The 20,083-nt window shown below is 47.6% G+C and overlaps 2 protein-coding genes across 2 annotated transcripts in view; both read right to left on the reverse strand.

Annotated features, from left to right (window-relative positions):
* HMCES (5-hydroxymethylcytosine (hmC) binding, ES cell-specific) overlaps nucleotides 1-174 on the reverse strand; it is a 5,903-nt gene extending 5,729 nt beyond the window's left edge. The window contains exon 1 of the mRNA XM_019473430.1: nucleotides 61-174. Within this exon, the coding sequence (XP_019328975.1) occupies nucleotides 61-174 (114 nt within the window). The remainder of the gene's footprint in view (nucleotides 1-60) is intronic.
* The window catches only part of COPG1 (coatomer protein complex subunit gamma 1), a 21,352-nt gene continuing 1,271 nt past the window's right edge, over nucleotides 3-20,083 (reverse strand). The window contains exons 2-24 of the mRNA XM_009284451.1: nucleotides 17,278-17,330; nucleotides 16,362-16,442; nucleotides 16,188-16,259; nucleotides 15,286-15,365; nucleotides 14,282-14,357; nucleotides 14,033-14,125; nucleotides 13,623-13,709; nucleotides 13,314-13,471; nucleotides 12,559-12,692; nucleotides 11,711-11,778; nucleotides 10,768-10,956; nucleotides 10,198-10,293; nucleotides 8,561-8,804; nucleotides 8,108-8,183; nucleotides 7,664-7,767; nucleotides 7,430-7,555; nucleotides 6,931-6,999; nucleotides 6,419-6,561; nucleotides 4,871-5,042; nucleotides 3,779-3,876; nucleotides 2,158-2,296; nucleotides 1,071-1,169; nucleotides 3-451 (exon numbers count right to left, since the gene is read on the reverse strand). Coding sequence (XP_009282726.1) covers nucleotides 321-451; nucleotides 1,071-1,169; nucleotides 2,158-2,296; nucleotides 3,779-3,876; nucleotides 4,871-5,042; nucleotides 6,419-6,561; nucleotides 6,931-6,999; nucleotides 7,430-7,555; nucleotides 7,664-7,767; nucleotides 8,108-8,183; nucleotides 8,561-8,804; nucleotides 10,198-10,293; nucleotides 10,768-10,956; nucleotides 11,711-11,778; nucleotides 12,559-12,692; nucleotides 13,314-13,471; nucleotides 13,623-13,709; nucleotides 14,033-14,125; nucleotides 14,282-14,357; nucleotides 15,286-15,365; nucleotides 16,188-16,259; nucleotides 16,362-16,442; nucleotides 17,278-17,330 — 2,588 coding nt within the window. The 3' untranslated portion in view covers nucleotides 3-320. The remainder of the gene's footprint in view (nucleotides 452-1,070; nucleotides 1,170-2,157; nucleotides 2,297-3,778; nucleotides 3,877-4,870; nucleotides 5,043-6,418; nucleotides 6,562-6,930; nucleotides 7,000-7,429; nucleotides 7,556-7,663; nucleotides 7,768-8,107; nucleotides 8,184-8,560; nucleotides 8,805-10,197; nucleotides 10,294-10,767; nucleotides 10,957-11,710; nucleotides 11,779-12,558; nucleotides 12,693-13,313; nucleotides 13,472-13,622; nucleotides 13,710-14,032; nucleotides 14,126-14,281; nucleotides 14,358-15,285; nucleotides 15,366-16,187; nucleotides 16,260-16,361; nucleotides 16,443-17,277; nucleotides 17,331-20,083) is intronic.

Genomic DNA, 20,083 nt, shown 5'->3' on the forward strand with positions numbered 1-20,083 from the left:
AGGAGGAGCCACGAGATGTTTTATTTGAACGACATAAAAAGGACAGGGAGCGGCCGTCACGGCCTGGTGTCGCCTCTCCTCCACACGCTGCCACCGCCGCAGAAACCGGCCACCCGCTGTGAAACCCTCCACTGCAGGGCCAAAGCGCTTCGTAAAATCAGACCTTAAAAACATCGTTATTTTATAGACGGAGCCCCAAATACAGCTGTACTGCAGAGAACACAAAAGCTGCTGTAGTGAACGTGATCCCTATTCTGCTGCCAGAGAAAGAAGCATTGCCCGCGGGGGCTCGGTGTCAGGACAGTCCTGGAAAAGGCGGTTTATCCAACAGAGGCCATGATCACATCCACGGGGAGCTCCTCTCCGCTGCGGGCGGTGACCTGCATCGTCACCGTGTCGGTCAGGACGAGACGAGACCGTACCAGGAGGTCATGGCCACCCCGGAACACACCTGGAAGGGGGAGAAGGAGGAAGGAGTGAGCGTGTTGCAGGCCACCCTCCCCTGCAAGCCTAAAAATGAACGCTACTGCTTGGCAAGGGCAGGTTTCCTGTATGTAGGCTGGCAAATCCCCAGCATGGGGCCAGGAGAGACCCTTGAGCAGCACATTTCTCATTCATTATAACGTACCTGGGACTCTTGCTACTGTAAAACTCATGAAAGCGAAGTGTAAAATAAACTCCAGCTGAGAAGAGATCCAGACACTCCTTCAGTGACTGCCAGTCACTCGTCTAAGAGCTCCAGTATACATCCATTTTGCTGGGCAAGGGTGTTGTACTTTTCCCCCACAGGCTCGCTCCAAACCAGGATGCCACAGATCATGGACAGCAAATTCCACCCAGCTGAGCCTGGGGCTGACCCCAACATCCCCCCGCCACAGCACTCTCCCTGATCCCAACACCAGCTGCTCTACACTTGCGGAGACAGAAAACCGTGGCAGGGACAAGCCTCCAAATCCTACCCGGAGCACAGCAGGCTCCATCAGAAACTCCTGCCCTGATTTTCAACAGGCAGCTCTGTGCAACCTCCCAAAGAGCTGCTACTCGAGCAGAGACCTCACCCCACAGCTCACCTGCCAGGTACAGTGTGTGAGAGTTCTTGTTATCTGGCACTTTATCCGATCGCTCACAGGGCTGCATCCCCAGGAACTTCACAATATTACTAACTGCCTCTGTTAAGAAAAAATAAATAAAACAGGCTCCATGTCACGCGTCTTGACAGGGACACACAAAGAGCATCTAAAGGTGACTCAAGCCCTCCCTGCATGTTAGGGTTCATGTTCCTTGTCCTGAGGGACACATGGCATTGGCCAGTATTGTGATTTTAGAGGCCATCAGGGAGGCAAAGGCAACACACAAAAAACCCACTGCCACACGGCAGTTCTGTTCTCTGATGCAGCAAAGGTGCAACAGAAACAGGAGGGTGAATGAGTCAGACAACGGAAGTAGGAGAGTGCAGCTGGCTGCACGCTTACTGTGCAACCCTGACAGCCAGCTTGCTTCTCTGGGGACAGATGCAGAGGGAAGGAGACACCTCGAAGGTCTTCAAGAGGAATTTGAAAAGGCCTCAGGGAAGGTATTTCAAGCCCAAGGCGCTGTGCAAGGAAGCACAGGCATGGCTATAGGACAAGGACACCCTTCTAAGCCATCAAAAGGACCGAGTTTTTACAGGCTTCTCAGGAACAACAAAAGGAATCTTTAATACATGATGAAAGAGAAGAGGGCTTACACCACAAGCCTGCCCACCAACCTCATGTCTTCTGCTTTATGCACCTTTTTTTATTGGTCTTGAGTCCTAAGGTCAGAGCATCTCCTCCTTTCACAGAAGGAAAGTGGGAGCTCACAGCTGAACTATAGTCTGTCTGCTTGGGAGGGTAGCGTGCGAGAGCAAAGCAAGATGTTCTCTTGCCTCCCACAATCCAGCCTGATCTCCACAGGGCCGAGAATACTCATTTGGTTTTTCTGAAACCTGAACTAACTTGTTATCACAGTTACTGTAGCTCCACATTTAACAGCTACAGTGAAATTACTTGTGAAGGGTTTTGCCCCTCTAGCCTTTCTGTGAGAGACCTAAAGTGAGCCAGACTGCACCTCTGGACTTTGCCTGTTGTAGAGAGAGTGAAAATTTAAGAGCTCTGCTGTGCTCAGGCACCCCCTTACCTTCAAGGGTTTTAATAGCAGATAAAGTAAAGGTCTCTTCCTTTTCATACTCATCACCCACTTCATCCCAGGCTGCTCCAAAGTTTGGCTTCAGAACTCGCTGGATGTGATCAGCCACTGTTACCTCCAGGTCTTCAAGCTGGTGGTAGAAGAGGTTCAAATGAAACATGGTTGTTCCTAATTCTGCTCTCTCCAGAGTGAGCTTTAGACTGGATTCCCCGAGATCAGGTGAGTGTAGGAGAGAGCTTCCACTTCAACTCACAAATATGTCAGAAGGAGCCCTGCCCCTTCTGGTTTGCTCGAGCAACCACCACTTGGTTGAGCAACTGCTTGGCCTGGGAAAGCCACTGGTCATGCCATTTCCAGGGTTTACAAAGCAGGTTCCCGTCCTGAGCACAGCCCTTGGCCTGACAGAGATCAAAGCACTGGACAAACATCTGAAACAGAGGACAAAAGCTAAGAAACAGCTGCTTGTGCTCACACAGATGCAGCATTTCCTTCCCTGGAATGCACATAAGCTTCTATTTTGCCTTTCTGGCCCATCGTTTTTTAGGCTGGTAAAGTCCAGCGAGACACTGTCAGACACTTGCTATCACCTAACGATGTGTGTCGCGTTAGCTGAACTGCTGCTGTGACTACATCTGTGCAAGGCAGAAGTGGGCTTGTCCCTCCAGAGCATGCATCGAAGAGCAGTCAGTGCCAGAGCTGGCTAGACACCAGCCTGCATTCATTTCAGCCAACGCTGCAGGAAAGAATCTCCTCCTGATTGTAGTTGCAACACATGGAAGAGTTTTTTTAAATATCACTCAGATGCCCTGGTGACAAGCAGAGAGAGGGGTTAACCTTGCATGTTCCTTTGGGAAAAACCCTCCCCGCTCCTTCTGGGAGGACGCTGTGTCCTCAGTGACTCACTGCACAGCAGTGCCTCTAATCAGATTCGCAGCAGTGACAGGCAACGCATAGAAAACAGCTTCTGGAGCTAACAGGGCAAGCTGAGGTTGTGTCACAACATCCCTTCCTCTCTGGAGGGTAAACACCACCCTCTGTGAGGTTTGGGTGGTACAACAGCCATCCTGGAAATGGCAGAGCCTGGAAGAGAGGTGCTTCTGCAGCATCAGTGCTTTCATCAGTCTCGGTTCTGGGGAGGGAAAAGGCCCACCTTCCCCAGAGCAAGAACAAGGACGGCAATCTGCCTGTATCAGGCAAGCCACTAGGCAATTAACTGTGCCATCACGGAGAGCAACTCATGGAGAACAAAAGACGTCCAATGGCCCTCTGTCTCCACAAAGCTGACTGTGCAACTGCTGGAGCCTATAGGGCACAGCCAGCCAAGCCTGGAGGACACACCATGGCCTCCCAAAACATAAGTATCCTGCACAGTCAGGTGTCTGCCTGGAAAGCAACAGGAGGATACTCCAAACGAGACAAAGCAAGCCCTCCAAACCCACGTCTGCAGCCTGTGACTCTGCACCATAGAGACAGCAAGAACCCGCTCTTCACGCAATGCTGCCCACATCGGTGTCAGTGGTCACATAGTTGCTTGCAGGGATCCGAGTACAGATCACAAAAACCCTGAAAATGGCTGCAGTTTCCGTGATCAGGTACACACCCAGCTCCTTACCACATACTCATCCTCGTAACCCTCGTCGTCTGTCTCACCCGTGTTCGGATCACAGTCCTTGACAGTGAACTTCATCATGCAGCTGAAGGTACAGGCCACTGGAGGTGGGGGAGGCAAAGGCAAAGCTCACATTACCACCAGATCTGCAATCCTCTGCAGCAGAATGGGGCTGGGAAACTTGGGGCAGCTGGGTTCTCCCCCTCACTGTCAGCAGTACAGGCTTAGCCAGTAACCTAGAGAGGGCTCTCCAACAGTTTGTCTCTCAAAGACAAGGTATTTATTTGTAATATTAAGGCTAGCAAACAGTGATAGAGACAGGCTCATGATGGTGGTACAAGACCATAATCCTCAGATCAAGTGCTATTACTGATTCCCAACACAACTTGAGGTTCGTACTAACTAAACATGTCCCACCAGCACCTTGTGAAGAGGCAAGATCCTTACCTAGAGATCGGTTCATGTGCCTCTCAAATGAAACCACCTTGCACTGCAACCCAGCAGCTGATTAATACCACTTGGCTGGGAGAGGAAGCGATGACTCATCCCCAAGAAGATGGGTACTGCTGGGTGAACTGCAGCAACTCACACAGGTGAGCAGTCCCAGAACACAAACCAGGGAGACCAAAGCACAGGTCTGGTTCATGTTCTGGACAGTGACAAATGAGGGAATGTTCAGTTCAAATAGACATCCCTGAAATTCTAGCGGTTTGTCTGAAATACCCCTTTGCTACTCAGAGCATCTGGGCACTCACAGCACTTTACAAGTACCAGCCGCCCCACATAACACAGAGAATAGACAGGCTAAAGGACGCACCAGGGTGCATGGGAGATGACTCAGCAGAGCTGAATGCTCATCTGCCAGCTCTCATAGCCTGACTCAACAATGCTACAGCACAAGGGAACCAGGAGGGGAGAAGGGAGGCCTGACAGCCCCCAAACAGCAAAGAGAAGTCATGCTCAGCATCACTCAGGGCTGCACCCACACACAGGCTATAAATATCTGGCTAGGATGCAAGGTAGAATGCGTGGGGGCGAGCAATAAGGTACGCTTAATTTGGGGGATGTCAGGAAAACACAGAGGACAAACTTTACCTGCTGTCGGATCCTCTCCAGACAGTGCCACCAGCGTGTAGCAGGTACCTGGCTGGTTGTACACCAGGGTTTTGGCAGGTACGTAGCCAATGACCTCATACCCCTCTGTTGGCTCCATCTGCACCGTGACATTCTCCAGGATCTGATCGTTCAGGGTGTTCGTGCAGTCAAACTAAACAGGGAAGGGGAAAGCAGCAACAGCTTGAAGCTGCTCACTACAGGTCTAATAGCAGACTCACTTTAGGCAGTGGGAGCATGCTATCAACTTGTGAACCCCTAGCTCTTTGTGTTTCAACAGTGCACCTCGCTATCAGCTGGCTAGTCATAGGGCTCATGCGTTCCAGTTTAGTCACAGAGCAACTGTGACTAAAAGCTACTCATTTAAATGCTTTAGGGGAGAAACTAAAACCCTGCAGGGGACTCCAGTGCTCCAGCAAACTTTTTTTTTTTTTTTTAGGAAACAACTTAAAATGAACCAGTACACAACTATCCAATGCCTGCCCTCTGCAACCCAGGCAGGAACACAAATTCAGCGAGGGCAGGGATGTCACAGCTTCTGCCTGTTTCAGTTCACCAGTTAGTATGGAACTTTTTCCTCTAAATGTACTTTGTCCTTTCTCCCTGGATGGTAATTCCCAGGTTAACTCTTTGCTGTATGGAAATGTGACTACTGCGTTGCCTACATCTTCTCGCTTGATGCTACAGGGACACAGTGCCCCACAGCAGATGGGAAGCTGATCCTTTGCACAGCTCAAACTAGGGATAGTTCGAGCAAGTTTCAGCAAGCTTGACGGTTTCAGCAAGTCTAAACTTGCTGATTAGACTTCATTCCGGCTGCAATGACAAGCCACTTAACCTCATACAATTGCATCTGGTGGATGGACAACAGAAACAAAGATCAACCCCTACGAGGACTGTGTAAGCAGTTCGGAGCTTTTGAGGAAGGAGCTGGCTAAGGACAAAACACTGCTGGCTCACAAGCTAACGTAGGACTCGCTGTGCCTTGAAGTCCCCGAGGCCCAGGCAGAGATGCTGGCACATCAATCCTAAAGTATCACATGTAGCAGCAGGGCAGTACAGCCAAGGCCAAGAAGTACAGAAAAAAAGCACCTGTATTACACAGGCTAAAACAAAGTGTAGGGGATGAAGAGCTCTCCCCCACCATGTCCCTTTCTTGGGTACCCTTTTCAGCCTCTCAGATACAGTAAGCTTCACTCTTTTATGCCCAAACCACGTGCTGAGGGACCCTGAGGCAAGAACACAGCTCCCCTTGCCAACTGCTCAGTGAGAACAGCCCCATCTAGCGCTTGTCTGATTTATTTTGACTGTACATGTAAGCATTGTTCAGCCACACACACACACACACACGCTCCCTAATTAATTTTTTCTGGGGCTCTGCTGCCCTGGATGAGAAACTAAGGACTCCTCATTGCAGTGATGTGCTTTGAACACAGATATCCCTGAGCTATTTCTTCTCAGTGGAGCTTTTAACCGGTCAGGAGCTTATTTTCCAATCCTCTTTCAGCACCACGTGCCATAGCTACCCACCTGGAACACCATGTGGCTGACAAACGTGTGCTTGGTGCAACGAACCACGTACTCCGTCTCTAGCTCTGTCAGGGCGACAGGCTCTGGGGAAGATTTGAAGAGCGGGCCCAGTCCCCGAAATTCTGGGATTGCCCCCAGTTGCTCTGAAACAGAGGACAGAGAAACCATTGCCTTCCCAAACCCACAGAAAGGTGTTAGCAGCTTCAAAGCCCTCGTTTAAGCTGCCAGAAGCTGCTGCAGCAAGGAACTATCCATCAAACATCCATAAACATTCACAGTGGACTTTTAAAACTAAAGGCAGAGTCATCCTTTGCCCACATCTATTGCAAGATAGAAAGAACAGGACTACAGGCACCCTCGCCCCCGAGGAGTGAACAGTTGACTTAAAGTTGGGAGGCCATGTCACTCCCTGAAAGGAGATGGGAAAAAGCCAGAGGGGCTAGACAGGCTCAGCAAGAGGTGGCTATATTGTTCTCACACACAGGCATAGGAAAGGTCTCGCATCAGTTTACCTTGGAATATTTCTTGCCGTGTTGCTGCCACCTTCTCTGGCTGTTTGACTACAGTAACAGGGGCATTTTCTGCACGAGAAAAAGAAAACAAACAAACAAAAAAACCCCAAAAGGATTTGAAGGTGAAGAGTAAGAAGTAACTAAATCAGAAAACAGATCCATGTCTGGATTTGACTAAGGAAAGGAAGGGAGCTCATTTCTCATCTTGCTATGGACTAGACACCCGTATTTAGCTTCCTAAACACCTTTGGAACTGCAGCAGCTCCAATGAGGATTACCAACTATTACTATTATTAGCAGTTGGACTAAACCAAAACACTAATGTGGGAGCAACCAGATTTGCTGGCCTTAGTCTTTACAGAAGATGTAATCCCACAAAATTCAAATAGGATGGAGCTCAGCAATTCCCAGCAGGCCCAATGCAGTCTATTGTCCAAGGGCTGGAGCTGCTAGGGAATTACTGGCAGTCTGGACCAGCATTTGGGGGACTGTTCCTCACCTGCTCTTTGCTCGATGATAGGAGCTGTTGCCAAAGGAACAGACTTCAAGTCAAAGGGTTTCTCGGACGGCTCCAAGGTGTACTGATGCAGAGCCCTCTCCAGGCCAGGGATGGACACCGTCAAACCTGGGGACAGAAGGAACAGGTCACTGAAACCACAGATAATGCCAGCTCTTTGTCACTTGTTAAATCAGGAAGGAGGTGCAGACTTGTTTTGAGGATTTCCTGCATTACCATTCAGGATGTAGCCAGCATTGAGGGCTTTCTGCTTCTGCTCCAGGACATTCAGGTAGAAGGTGGCTCTGTCTCTCACTTCGTTGTCATCATCCATCACGCACCTGAGAGGAAAGTGGAAAACTTTCTTCAGTGCAAGGCAGCAGAGTCCCTGCGAATGAATCCAGGCGACTAAGCCACCTTACAGGGCCAGAAAGAACATGCCACAGGAGACAACCAGCAGTCTACTAGTAATTGTATTAGAAAAGCAATCATCCACCACAGTTGGCTTCTGTCCACTTTGTGGTGCTGAATGCAGTGGTGATCCCATCACAGGATCCCAGGTAACCACTGCACCTTCTCAGATCCACAGCTAGAAGAGACTAGACATGCATGAGGATGCTAACCCTCAAGCAAACAGAGGTTTTCACGCAGGATGTTGAGAAACTCTGAGGTACAACTCACCTTTTCAGTAACACCAAGATACTGGGTAACATCTCCTCATTCTGGGCTCCAAACTTGGCCAGGGCACTTACAGCACCTGTAGCACAAGTCATGAAAACAGAATTAGAAAGCAAAGAAATCACCTGAAGTTTCCTCCATTTCCTGGCCTTGTTCAAATGCCATGTCAGAGACGCTAGCACTAGTATAAAACATTACTGTGACTAGAAAGAGGCAGATGTATGACAGCGAAGTGCCTGTAAACCTCTGCTGTCTAGTTTCAGTCACTGCATCTCCCTCTCCATTTCTCAGCTGCAGGCCACCTCTTCCATCAATACTACTGCAGGATCTTTGCTGTGTAAAAAGATCTGCTCAGGACTAGAGTGAACCACAATCCTCAAAAGCAGAGGTGTTCATGTGGTATATTTCCTTGAAGATCTGTCATAGGGCAGACAGCTTTCCAGGTCTGTCTCTTACCTGCCCGGACTTCTTCATGCTCCAGGACAACCCTGTTGTAGATGAAGCGAATGTATTTGGAGGGGTTATTGGTTTTGGGCCCTTCCTGCCCCAAGAGGTGGAGGATACGGGTGGCCAGCACAGTGAACTCGCAGTCCTCGATGAATTCACAGAGGTGAGACAGGCCTGTCTCTTTGCTCTCTGAGTTCTCCTCAATGATGCTGATGATGCAGTCCACAATGGCTCGCTTGTATTCAAAGCCACCCTAGGGAGCAAAGGGAACTGCTCAGCTGGAAATCTCGAAGTATTTTAGAGACTCTGAACTAGCCAGACAGGAAAGAATTTCCTTTGAAAAGGTCACCCACACTCAGTGCTTTTAATCTGTGTTTGAAAGGAGAAGGGCAGTAATGCTACCCCCGCTTTTGACCCTCTTTACACCTAGAGGACCAGCTAATATCCAAGCTCTCTTGCCAGCTCCCTTCAGAATGGCTGCAGTGAAGAAAAAAACCCCAAGCCCTAAAGAGGGTAAAAGAATCCATGAGCCTGAAGGGTTTACATCTCCTTCAAAATCCTCTGCTGCTAGAATTAGCACATAAAAACAGCCATATGGGAGGAGAAAAAACCCAATCCTCTCCCCTTTAGCATCAGACATCTGAGGATGAATCACAAGAGAAATATATTAAGGATCATATCTGCCACAGCAGGACCCAGCAAATAGCCCCATTAGTGTGTGAAGACAGGCAATCAATACCTCCCCAGGCACACCCCATAACCTGCCACACCGTTAATGCTTGGTTATCTTCAGATGTTATTTACTAGTGTCCTCAATACCCACCAGGGGATTAAGCTGCACACTATCCTCTGTCAATTACATGCACAGCGCTGGGCATTTGGGGGATCTTTCTGGAGCTACTTTGGATTAAAAAAGCTGTAAAACAGAACGGTTTGAACTACAAAACCACATTCAAAATTATACCATCCACCCACAGAAAATCTGGGAAAGGAGAATGGTCCATTTTTCACAGGAGAAAATGAGATGCTCTGGTTTGTTCCCAAATGAGAGGCTGTAATTGGCAGAAAGTGATGTCAGAGCAAGCAGTGGTGCCAGCTGTGTTACAGGCATGTTAGCTCATTTAGAAATGGCCTCAGCAAACCTCTGTAAAGCTGTCTTTCTGCAATTCTATGTCTGACTGAATGTAGAGAATGGTTATAGGTACTTGTGATCCCTTCACTGCCACAGCACAGAGAACAGAACAAAAGTGGTCCTGTGTCATCAATAAATAGGTTGTTATCAAATCTTTGTGTACAAGACAAAACTTCTTGGAATTTGCTGTCAAAGTATAAAAGAAAGCTGGTTCAAATGTGAAACACACATGGACTGCCAACAGATCTGCTGTTGTCTGCATTTCCTTTGAGAGTTAATAAACCCCCAGAAAAAATCAAAGAATGAAAACCACATTAAAAATGTGCCTGGCAGTATGTGTAAAACTATTGTGCACAGCTGGACATTTCTGCCAGTTAGACTGCAAGCCTTTTAGAGAGAGGCTCTTATTGCACAGCATTATCAGTAAAAGCTTGACTCTCACAGGGGCCACTATGCAGTCCTGCAGTTTATGCATACAAACAAGGAACACAAAGTAGTTGTCCTGCAAACTTACCTCTTCCCGAAGCATAGTGAAGAGAAAGTTCATGAGGACAGCGTGTTTGCGAGGGTACTTCTGACACAGTGCATTGATGGCCTGCACCACTACAACCTGGAGAAAAAGGGGGGCAAGTAAAAAAAGGATTCTGTCTCACCGGGCAGGAAAAAAAATAGTTGAATTGTGTCAATTTTGTGCTGGTCCCTAGCCTGGAAACTATGGTTTTGATTTTGCTTATCCAACGAATGCAGTTCCAGGAGGTACAATCCTAGGAATTGGAGGAGATTGATCTTTATGCACTGGCCAGCCTCTAGCAAAAGCCCACACCCACTGGAAAGAAGAAAAAAGACTTAATTCTCAAAGGGCTTCTCCCCCAGAAGAGAGCATGTGACTTTGGAGCTAGGTGCTGTACGACTGAGGCATGGCTTAGGCCAATAGCCTCATATTCTTTCTTTTCCCTACAAATATGCTGCAGCCCAGCTGCTGGAAGGGGCTCCATGCAGGTTTCAGTGTGCACACACAAACATGGACGAAGACCAAGGGGTTTCTTCAGGAACCTGCATGTCCCTCCTCCTCCCGCTTCCTTACTTTGAACTCATCTGAGATTTCTGACATGAAAGAGGAGATCTGCTTCATGAGCCGGTCGATGCTGCTCTCACTGCCGGTTTTCAGCAGTGTGGTGATGGCCAGGGTGGCTATGCTGCGGTTGGAGTCCGTCACAAGGTTCTCCAGGTCTAGATTACAGGCAGTCACAGCGGACGGGTGCTTCATGGCCACCTAGAGCAGAGAAGGAAGAGTGGAAATCACTGAATATATACAAAAGGCCCAGCTGGCAAAAAACACTAAGTCTCTATAAGCTCTCACTCCTTCCTATAAAAATAAATGCTGCAGACTGTACACAAGGGTCATCTTAGAGAAACAACTCAACTGAGGTTAAACAAGCTCTTTCTTCCTGCAGAATTGCATCTCTTGCTGGAAGAGAAGCAGTAGTAATAAAAAATCTTTTACTAGTTTTAACTCATTCTCCTTTATATGTTAAGATTCAGATTCTGCAAAGAAAACTATGAACTCCCACCAAAAATTCATTGAGCCCAGCTGTGCAGAACAGCTTTGTGGATGGAAGTACAGCAGTTACCAGACACTGCCATTCTGTCTTTTTCTTTTTAGAATTGACAAGGTCAAGGGAAAAGCCGGAGCAAAAACTGCCACGGAGCAGGCAAGAAGCAGCATCAAGGTTTGATCCCTGTTTTACAAGGAGCTCCTTCATCACATGAAGCTCAGAAGGGACAGCAGTAACTCATAAGACCAGTGACATTCTTAGAGAGACCATTCTTAGATTGCTTTTTTCCCCTTCTGTAAAGTGTTCTTTGAGGTTTTATTCCACCCAGAAAGCAATGAAATGCAAGGCTGTAGCCCAGGATAGAGGTTATTCACACAAAATCATCACATAATCTGGCCCCCTTTCTCTTCTGAAGTCTGCAACTTCCCGCACATGAGAAACTATTACAGCTCCCAAGAGACCAGCTCCTACCTTGTTGAGGGTACGGACAGCTGCATACCTCAGTGCTGCTTTCGGGGAGCTGCAGAACAGCTGCAAAACTGCAAGGTGGGAAAACCAAAGGCAGATATTTAGGCAATCTATTATTGAGAAGCATTTCATACCTAAAGCAAGAGCTTCAATGAAGAGACAGCTGCAAGCACAAGATAACTAGAAGCACGCTTAAGAAGTAACTGTGAATTTACCAGCTTCCTCCCTCCTTCCCTGTTGTCCCCTTTGCCACACATCCCTGCTGACAACTAGCTCTTACCCATCTCCCTCTTCTTTCATGGTGCTGCTATCCTTTGCTCCTCTTTAAAGCTAATTTCATCACCTTGTCATCTTTCCTATTAAGCCAATTTGAATGGCTATTCTCCATTTCTATGCAAACCCTGTCCCTTTCCCAGGTCTGGCCCATGAAGGGCACCCTCCCTGTGCAGAGAGGTGACACACAGCCTCCCTACCTCCCAACAGTCCCAGCTCAGGAGAATCGCTGGACTGGACTGAGCTGGGAAGGCAGGACCCCAACACCTTGGCTTCTTGCACTGTTACACTCAGTCTAGAGCAGGGAGATTTATCAGTTAGAATTCAGCCGTTTCACAGAAAAAAAAAAAAAAAGACTCCTCCAGTAACCCACACTTGAACACGCCAGGCAAATACCTTTACAGGAGCAAAGCTATTCACACACACCACAGGCTCTCAGCAGCAGCATAAAGCAACAAAGTGTACAGCAGCATTACAAGCCCGAAACTACACAAGGTTCTTGTTTCTTGGGGTAATCAGCAGGTGTCACCACCGCAGGCCCATAATCCCCTCGCCATTGCCATGAGCATCACATTTACCTGAGACAGCAGGAGCCAGCTCTTTGGCAGTGCAGTTGGGCAGGTTAACGATGGCAGATGCAGCTTCGTAGACCACCATCTCATGCTTGTTTCTTAGGCAGCTCTCGATGAAATCAAACAGGGGGCTATCGCGGCTAAGGGACAAAAAAACCACAAGAATGAATTAAAACAAAGGTGCTAACAGAAATGAAGAATCCGGCAGCAGAAATGGGCAGGTCCCATAGCCTGTGGAAAGTTAAAAGCAGCCATAAATCCACTGTCCCCAGATTTTATAGTGGTCATTATACAGTACTTCCAGCATGCTTGGGCTGGAAGTCAGGCTGCCTTCTAAGAAGACACCCTCTGCTTTATGGGCTAAAGGGAATCTCCCTTAGCCCTCACACACTGAGAGCTCACTGTACACAACGAAGTCTTATCCACCTGGAAGCCACAGTGCATACATGATAGCCAAATAATTACAGAAGACAGAGAAAATGAAGTAGAGTATCTCAATAAAGAACAGCCATGCAAAACAGGCAAGAGAAACAAGAAAGTATTCAATGTGCAAGCACATACACAGACAAAACTCACAGAAGCCATCCCATAACAACATGAAAGCATCCTGTATTTTCTCTGCTGCCTTTTAACCAACAATAAGAGGGTAGAAGCTGCGTGCTGCTCTTCAAAGACAGAAATAATTGCCCTCATGAGATGGCAAGTGAGCCTACATGAGGACCTGAGGAAATTCTTTCAGCAGGGCAAAGGAGCCCCCTCACCTGCCAGCCTCTTCCTCCAGCAGCTTGCTGGCTACTCGAATCATCATGCAGTAGGCAAACGGTGACTTGAGGCCGTGGCGCGTAAACTTGCTGAGCATCTTGTTGACTGCCAGGCGGTCATTCTTCCGCACATGGTAAAGCAAGCCCAGAGCATGATACTGTGCAGGGAAAGAGATCGTCACAAACCCATGCTGTATTCTTTCCACTTCTATCCCCTCTGTTGCCCAGAAGCGCCTGGCTGAGCTCTAGTAGTGTGCTCCACTCCCAGGCGCTGCTTGCTATTCCCTGTGTTGGTGGCGGGTTTCCTACCTGCACCATGATATTGTCACTGGAAGCTGCCTCCTGAGCCTCGTTCACCCAGCGTTTTACCACATCATAACTGGTCTTGAGCAGGTGCTGGGGGAGAGACAAAGCCACAGACAACCCGTGAGAGAAGGATGGAGGAAGCTTTGGGAATCACAGTTCATATTAAGAAGCAGCGAGCCTTCCCCATGACAGCCCTGGTGGTAGCAACTTATAGAAGAGCAGAGCATCACGATGCAGAGACCTGGCCATGACGGCCATGGCCTCAAGAGGTCGATGATATCCCACAAAGTCAGCACCAGTCCCTCAGTTCACAAAGAATGAAACCCTGAAACTCCCAAGATGTCCAATCCCACCACAGATGACTGCTTCCCAGCCTGACTGTCCCTCAGACCCACCCTGCAGGGAGTACATACCAAGGAGGACACCAGAGCTGAGCTGGATACACTTGGCACTTTGTCAACAATTGCCTGCTTCATGTAGCGCTCGATGGCCTGCAACATGGTACTCTGCAGGGAGACAGAAACAACAGCTGATACGGAAAAGCCATCAGGAGTGTGAAAGGGGAGATGCAAAGGCATGAAAAGCAGAGTGAAAGGTGGGATAGGGTGAAGTCGGGAAAGGTGAAGGGCCTAGGGCTGCCCCAAGGGAAAAGCAGCACTTACATCAGTGATTTGACAGAGCGCTCTCACAGCAGGGCCTCGGTAATTGTCATCCTTCCCAGTCATGTCTTTGGTTAAGCTGGTTGAAAACAGGAAGCTCTCAATACCGCGCTCCTGAGCCAGCAGCTCTCAGGTGCACGCACAGTGCAGACAGAGCAGCAGGCAGCCAGGATCACAGCTGAATGCCAAGCAGGCAACTGCAGGTCTCGGGCAAGTCCCACCGGGGTGGGAAGACAGGAGGAAAAGATCAGTGCTCGGGTTCCAAGCCCATCAGCAGGCTGTTCAAGCTCCTGATCACCACGGGAGGCTGGGGTTCACACACATGCCCCTGAGCCATTTGCCTTCCTTACCGGAAGGCTCATTCCTGCCCTTTCCCGAGGATCCTGGTCAGTGTGAGACCATCTATGAGGAGACAGGAGTTCATCACATGGCAGCACTTGGGACTGGCTTCTGCCTGCTGCATGGCCTCAGCCCTCAGCAGACCCTGTACCTTCATGCTCCCGGCTCCCGATATGGCACCAGCCTTTCAGTGGGATGAGCAGCAATTCAGGAATGACTCAGAGAGGGAATTTTTTTCCCCAGTGAAGTTGCATCCTGTGCTGCTACAGGAGCAGTAAATCCCTGCCTACCTGTTGAAAGCCTTGGAATTTATGCCGGAAATCTTCAAAAACCTTCAAGGCATTCAGACAGGAAAGTAGGAATTAATGAAACAGCCTTTTGCAAAAGGGGAAAAAACAGCCGTGCTGCCATATCATGTAACCAAAAGAGACAATCCAAACACCCATCGGCATGGGATATGGAGACACAGCACATTTCACATACATCACCAGGAGTTCAGTGTCTGTACTTTAATGGCCCCTTTTAAAGGAAAAACTTTTCCTCACCAAGGGCATTCCCTATGCCCTATTCCCTCAGCCTGCTTAGGGGCTACAGTTACCTCCAAGAGGTTGGACAGGCATTACTGGAGGACACATGAATATAACAGTAAGAAAAGTGAAGTGACTGACCTGCTAGTAACAATGATTACATCTTCTGCAATAGAAGACATCTCTTTGATAGTCAGGTAACACATCCTGCGAAGAGTTGGCTGACAAGGGAAGAGGGAAGACAGGTATCAGCTGAGAGGATCCCAGATAGGAAGGGATCTCAGTTTTCCCTGCTTCCATGATTTTATTGTGAAGATCAAGAACCTGATACCTTCAGAGAGCCCCACTGCCTGAGTGTAAAAGATGTACAAAACCCATATTGATTAACAGAACACCTCTTCCCTCAATCTTAGGGTGAAGCCGCAGAGATACCAGATTTAGCTGGATCTACAGTTTCATCTTTCACTTGTCATTCACACGAACAAGGAGAAAAGCTTGAAATCATTAGCTGAAGGCACCCTGTTGCTTCAAAAGCAAGAAAGCAAGCAATTTGTATTCCTGAGTCTAGGAATTTCTACACCGGTCTCATGATTTTAATGCCTTGTGATTTGGGGGACAACTAGTGATGGTACTACTGCTGTGGGTAGGTACTAATTCCTGGCCTCCTCCAGGACACACTGTTGTTGACTCTCAGCAGGAAGCAGGATCTTTTAATGCTGGGCACAAAGCATAGTGTATTCTAGCTGATTATATGCTTGATCTGTGCCTAGCACAATCTCAAGAGTTAAACAGCAATTCAGAGGGAGGAATCTCTGTCTCAAGAACAGAGAATGCTTCAGTTAAGCTGTTACAAGGTCTGGGAAGGGCTAGGAAGCTGATCTCTGTTTCTAAACTTCCATTCTACTCTTTCCACTCAGATCAGGTAGCTCCAGGCAGGACGGAAAAGCTGATTGTATAAAAACACATATCTCGAGGCTGAAAAAACCACTGTTGACAACTTGGCCCACCAGATAACAACAGCAGAAAACAACAAGCAGACTTACATCATTGGACTGAAACAGCTTGGTCATAGCAAAGAAGGATTCGGTAGCTTCCATGACACCAAGGTGCTCCCCCTAGATGATGTTTGGAAAGAAGGAAGGAAATCCCAGTTATCACAACCAGCTTTGGGCCTGCTGCAGGTATCTCTGTATAGGTGTAAATTTTCTCTCCCTTACCTGGTTTATGAGATACAGTATCTTGGTGAGGATATGAGCACATTTTCGTGGGTTTATGGGAGTCTCATTAAACACCCGTGCCTGGAATCAGAGCACAGACAAGGATGCTGACACCAACACCCCCTTGCAAACATTGTCCTGTCTGGTCTTGGCCACCGATACAAACAACACATCGTGAGCGAGGTATGGCAAGATTTTTAATGACTTTGGATCAGATTTCCCCTCAATTCCTGTTAAACATGGAATCCTTTTAAACAGCTGGTTCTACAGTCTGGGATCACAAATCCAAGAGCAATTAAGGTTTAAAGGCCAAATCCTCATCACACTTTCACCCACACGAGTCTGGATTGTGTGCTAGCTAAAACACTACTCTGCTGACAGATGACGTGAGCTCTGCGAAGCTAACAGGAGCCAACACCATTCACAACATTGCAAGCAAACAAATAACGTTGAAACAACAGGGTCTGAGGATCGAGTTTATCTGCTGTTGAACAGAAAGGCATTTTTTCAGAGCAAATTCATAGACTATTCAATAACCACTCACACCCTGCTCATTAACTTTGTCATCTACAAGACATTCGGGGTGTTCAAGGCCAATTTCCCAACCTTCCTGTTTCAGGGTGAGCTTTCCCAGATAATTTTATTCATTTTGTTACTATTTATAGTTCACAGTCTTTAATTCATTACAGAGACCATTTCAACCTTCTCCCTTCCTCCCTCCAAAAATAAAATAAGAACTAACAGGACTGTTGTCCGTTTCTTTCAGAGCTAGCAGGACTGTTGCCCATTTCTTTCAGAGCTAGCAGGACTGTAACAAACCCCCACTTCCTCGCTGAAGTTCTCCAGTGACCTACTCGAGAGAGGGGGAGACTCTATCCAGAAAGGGGTACACAAAGGAGATCGCCTGAGGATTTACCTCTTGCAAGACTGCACTCTTCTCCAGGTGCTGGAATGGGTTGGAACCTCCACCTGCAAAATAAAGAGAGTAAAAGTCTTTCCAGGGATAGTGCTATGGGAAAGCAACTTTCTAACCATGCCCATACTTTAAAAGCAGACTGAGCATTTTGGGGTAACTTTTTTTGTGAACACCAAGCAACCAGAGCTCCCTCTTTTAAGTAATATTAATTGGATGTCTTCATAGCAGTTAGGGAAGGCAGAGAAGACAGAACATTCTTCAATTTGTCATCCCTCCTACAAGTAACTAGCCATGAGCTGAGGTAGACTGATTAGCCGTAAAGTAACTGTGCTCCACTGTTATCCCCACAGACCTATTTCCAGCTCCTGGGCTGGGAGCTTGCTGACAGTTAGAGCATCAGTAAGACAGGCCTAGAAACAAAAGCTCAGACAAAAAGAGGTATCGCCTGCCAGACTGGTGAGTCGGGAGTGCTTTATCCCTCCCTTATAAACCAATCAGGAATTCACCAGTAAAGTATTTTTGGCTCTATCACTAATTAAGAGAACAAGACAGCAGACTAGAGAGTCTGGACACAGAGTAACTTTCATTGTTCCACTTAATAGAATAAATTATATTCAATAATTAAAAACCCCACCAATTAAGGATTAAATAATCAGAGGGAAAAGCACTATCATTCTGCATGGTCTCTATTAGCTTGCCTCCTAAGCATTTGTGAGCTGCAGCATTTCAAAAGCTGCCAGTTATTGATAAGCAGGTTTTAATTAGTACCTATGTTCATCCTGGCCCTGGGACAAAACACAGCCATTTCCAGTGCTGTTCCAATTTTTAACAAGCCTGATCTGCTAGAAAGCACAGCTCCTGGGCCCAGCTCCGATCTGACCTGGGCCTGAAGCATCCTACGCTGGCCCCAGGAGCCTTTGCAAGAGTAAGCCTTACACTTAAAGGCAAACACATCTGCGCTCTGGCTCCTTCCTGGTTCATAAACTGCCCTCCTCTGGCTCAGAAGTTTGCAAATGCAGTAGGCAGCTAAACAAAGCACAGACACTTACGTGGGGTTGAGGAGAGAAGAAAACAAGGGGAAAGAACAAAAGCAACATCTCTAGTATGAGTATGAACCAATTCTAGTATGAATATGTGAAAAAGACCTGCCCAGCAGCACAGTATTTCCCATGGCCCAGCATGTCTACAATCCCTAAATCAGCCATCAACAACAGAGCATCACTTCTTCATCTTTCATAGCACTAAGGATCTTGAAATATATCACACATGAAGTCTTGGTCCTCACAGCACCGTGTGTCCAAGTATTTTTCCATCAGAGGAGAAACAGACGCAGGAAAGGCAGAGGCTGTGTGTTCAGAAAGCTCCTAGTATTGAATGACTAACAACAAGTTGTACTGATTTGCAGAGAAACAGTCACTGACTGAGCAAGGATCTCAGATCAATGATATGCCCAGAATAACATCTCAAAATGCATTTCTGAGAATCAGTGGAAACAGTTCATCCAAGACTACCTAAACCATCCATGAAAAGCAAAGAAACAGAAGCCAATTAAATGGACACACTCATCTCAACAAAAAGACTGTCCTGTTAGCCTTCACGTGGAAATAAAGGGTATAAAAGGCTTGTAAATTCAGGGATGATGCACTCCACCTAAGACCGAGAACAACAAGCACTCAGGCTATACTTTTTGGACATATACACAATCCACAGGAGAAAGGCAGGTGCAGTAAATCCTAGGAATCTTCATTTGAAACAGAAGCAATAGGATGAGCAGTAAAGGCAATAGCAAAGAAAAAATATTGGGAAGCATGCAAGCAGCAGTGCCAGAAATGAGAGCTCTGTGAGCTCTCAGTATGAAGAAAATCAACAAGAGTCAGCATCATAACACAAGGAAGTGCATCTCCTGCCAGCCTTGGCCATAGGTAACGCAATACCTTGAAGTGTGCAGCAGGTGCAAATGAAGAATAGCCCCAAAAATGAAAGCCAAGAGCGATTCCCCTCCAACAGTTGCCTCACTAAATTTTCCACTTATCAAGACGTCACTGGAGGCTTTGGACAAGGGAAACAAGGGCAAAGCATTTAATGCACATTAAAACAAAAAGGAAGCACAGTCACACAGAACAATCACTAAGATTTATGCTGAATCAGGACACACTGATTTGTTATGCAGAACAAGCTGCATAGAAAGCTTCATAGAAAGATGAAAAAGATACCACAAGGCACAAGCATGAAAGTAAACACTACCATATCGAGCCTCGATTCCACCTGAATTACACACCACATAAAATATCAACCTCTTCCTTACTACTTGGGCCTAAAGTTTTGAAAGGTCAAGCAACCACTTCGTGTTTCTTCGGTGCTTTCAGCCTTTCAGACCCACCAAAGCCGGCAGCAATCTTGTTGGAAGAGCAGACCATGTGTGTCAGAATAACAGCGCTAGAAACTACAAATTGGATTCTACCCTGCTTTAGCACCTGGCTTGAGCGTTGGGCAACTGTGAACAGGACTAACATGCTCAATATTTAGTCTCAGACTCTGCACCTGCAGCAGGTAACGTCGGTGCACTGTGCCAATGGAACAGGTTTAGCCTCTGGCTGCAGCAGTGAGAGGAGGACGGCAGCAGACTGCTCTAGTGCTTCCGCGGTGCTTCTCACTGCGCCCTTGTGCACACCAGCCAGCCCCCGCTGCAACGCTGGTACCGAGCCTCCCCTCACAGCTCCCCCGGAGGTGTCGCCTCACAGCTCCCCCCTACCCACAGGAGGGGTCTCCCCTCACAGCTCCCCCCCTTACACACAGGAGGGGAGGT

This window comes from Aptenodytes forsteri, unplaced genomic scaffold, assembly GCF_000699145.1.
Source record: "Aptenodytes forsteri isolate BGI_AS27 unplaced genomic scaffold, ASM69914v1 Scaffold53, whole genome shotgun sequence".
Taxonomy (NCBI): Eukaryota; Metazoa; Chordata; class Aves; order Sphenisciformes; family Spheniscidae; genus Aptenodytes; species Aptenodytes forsteri.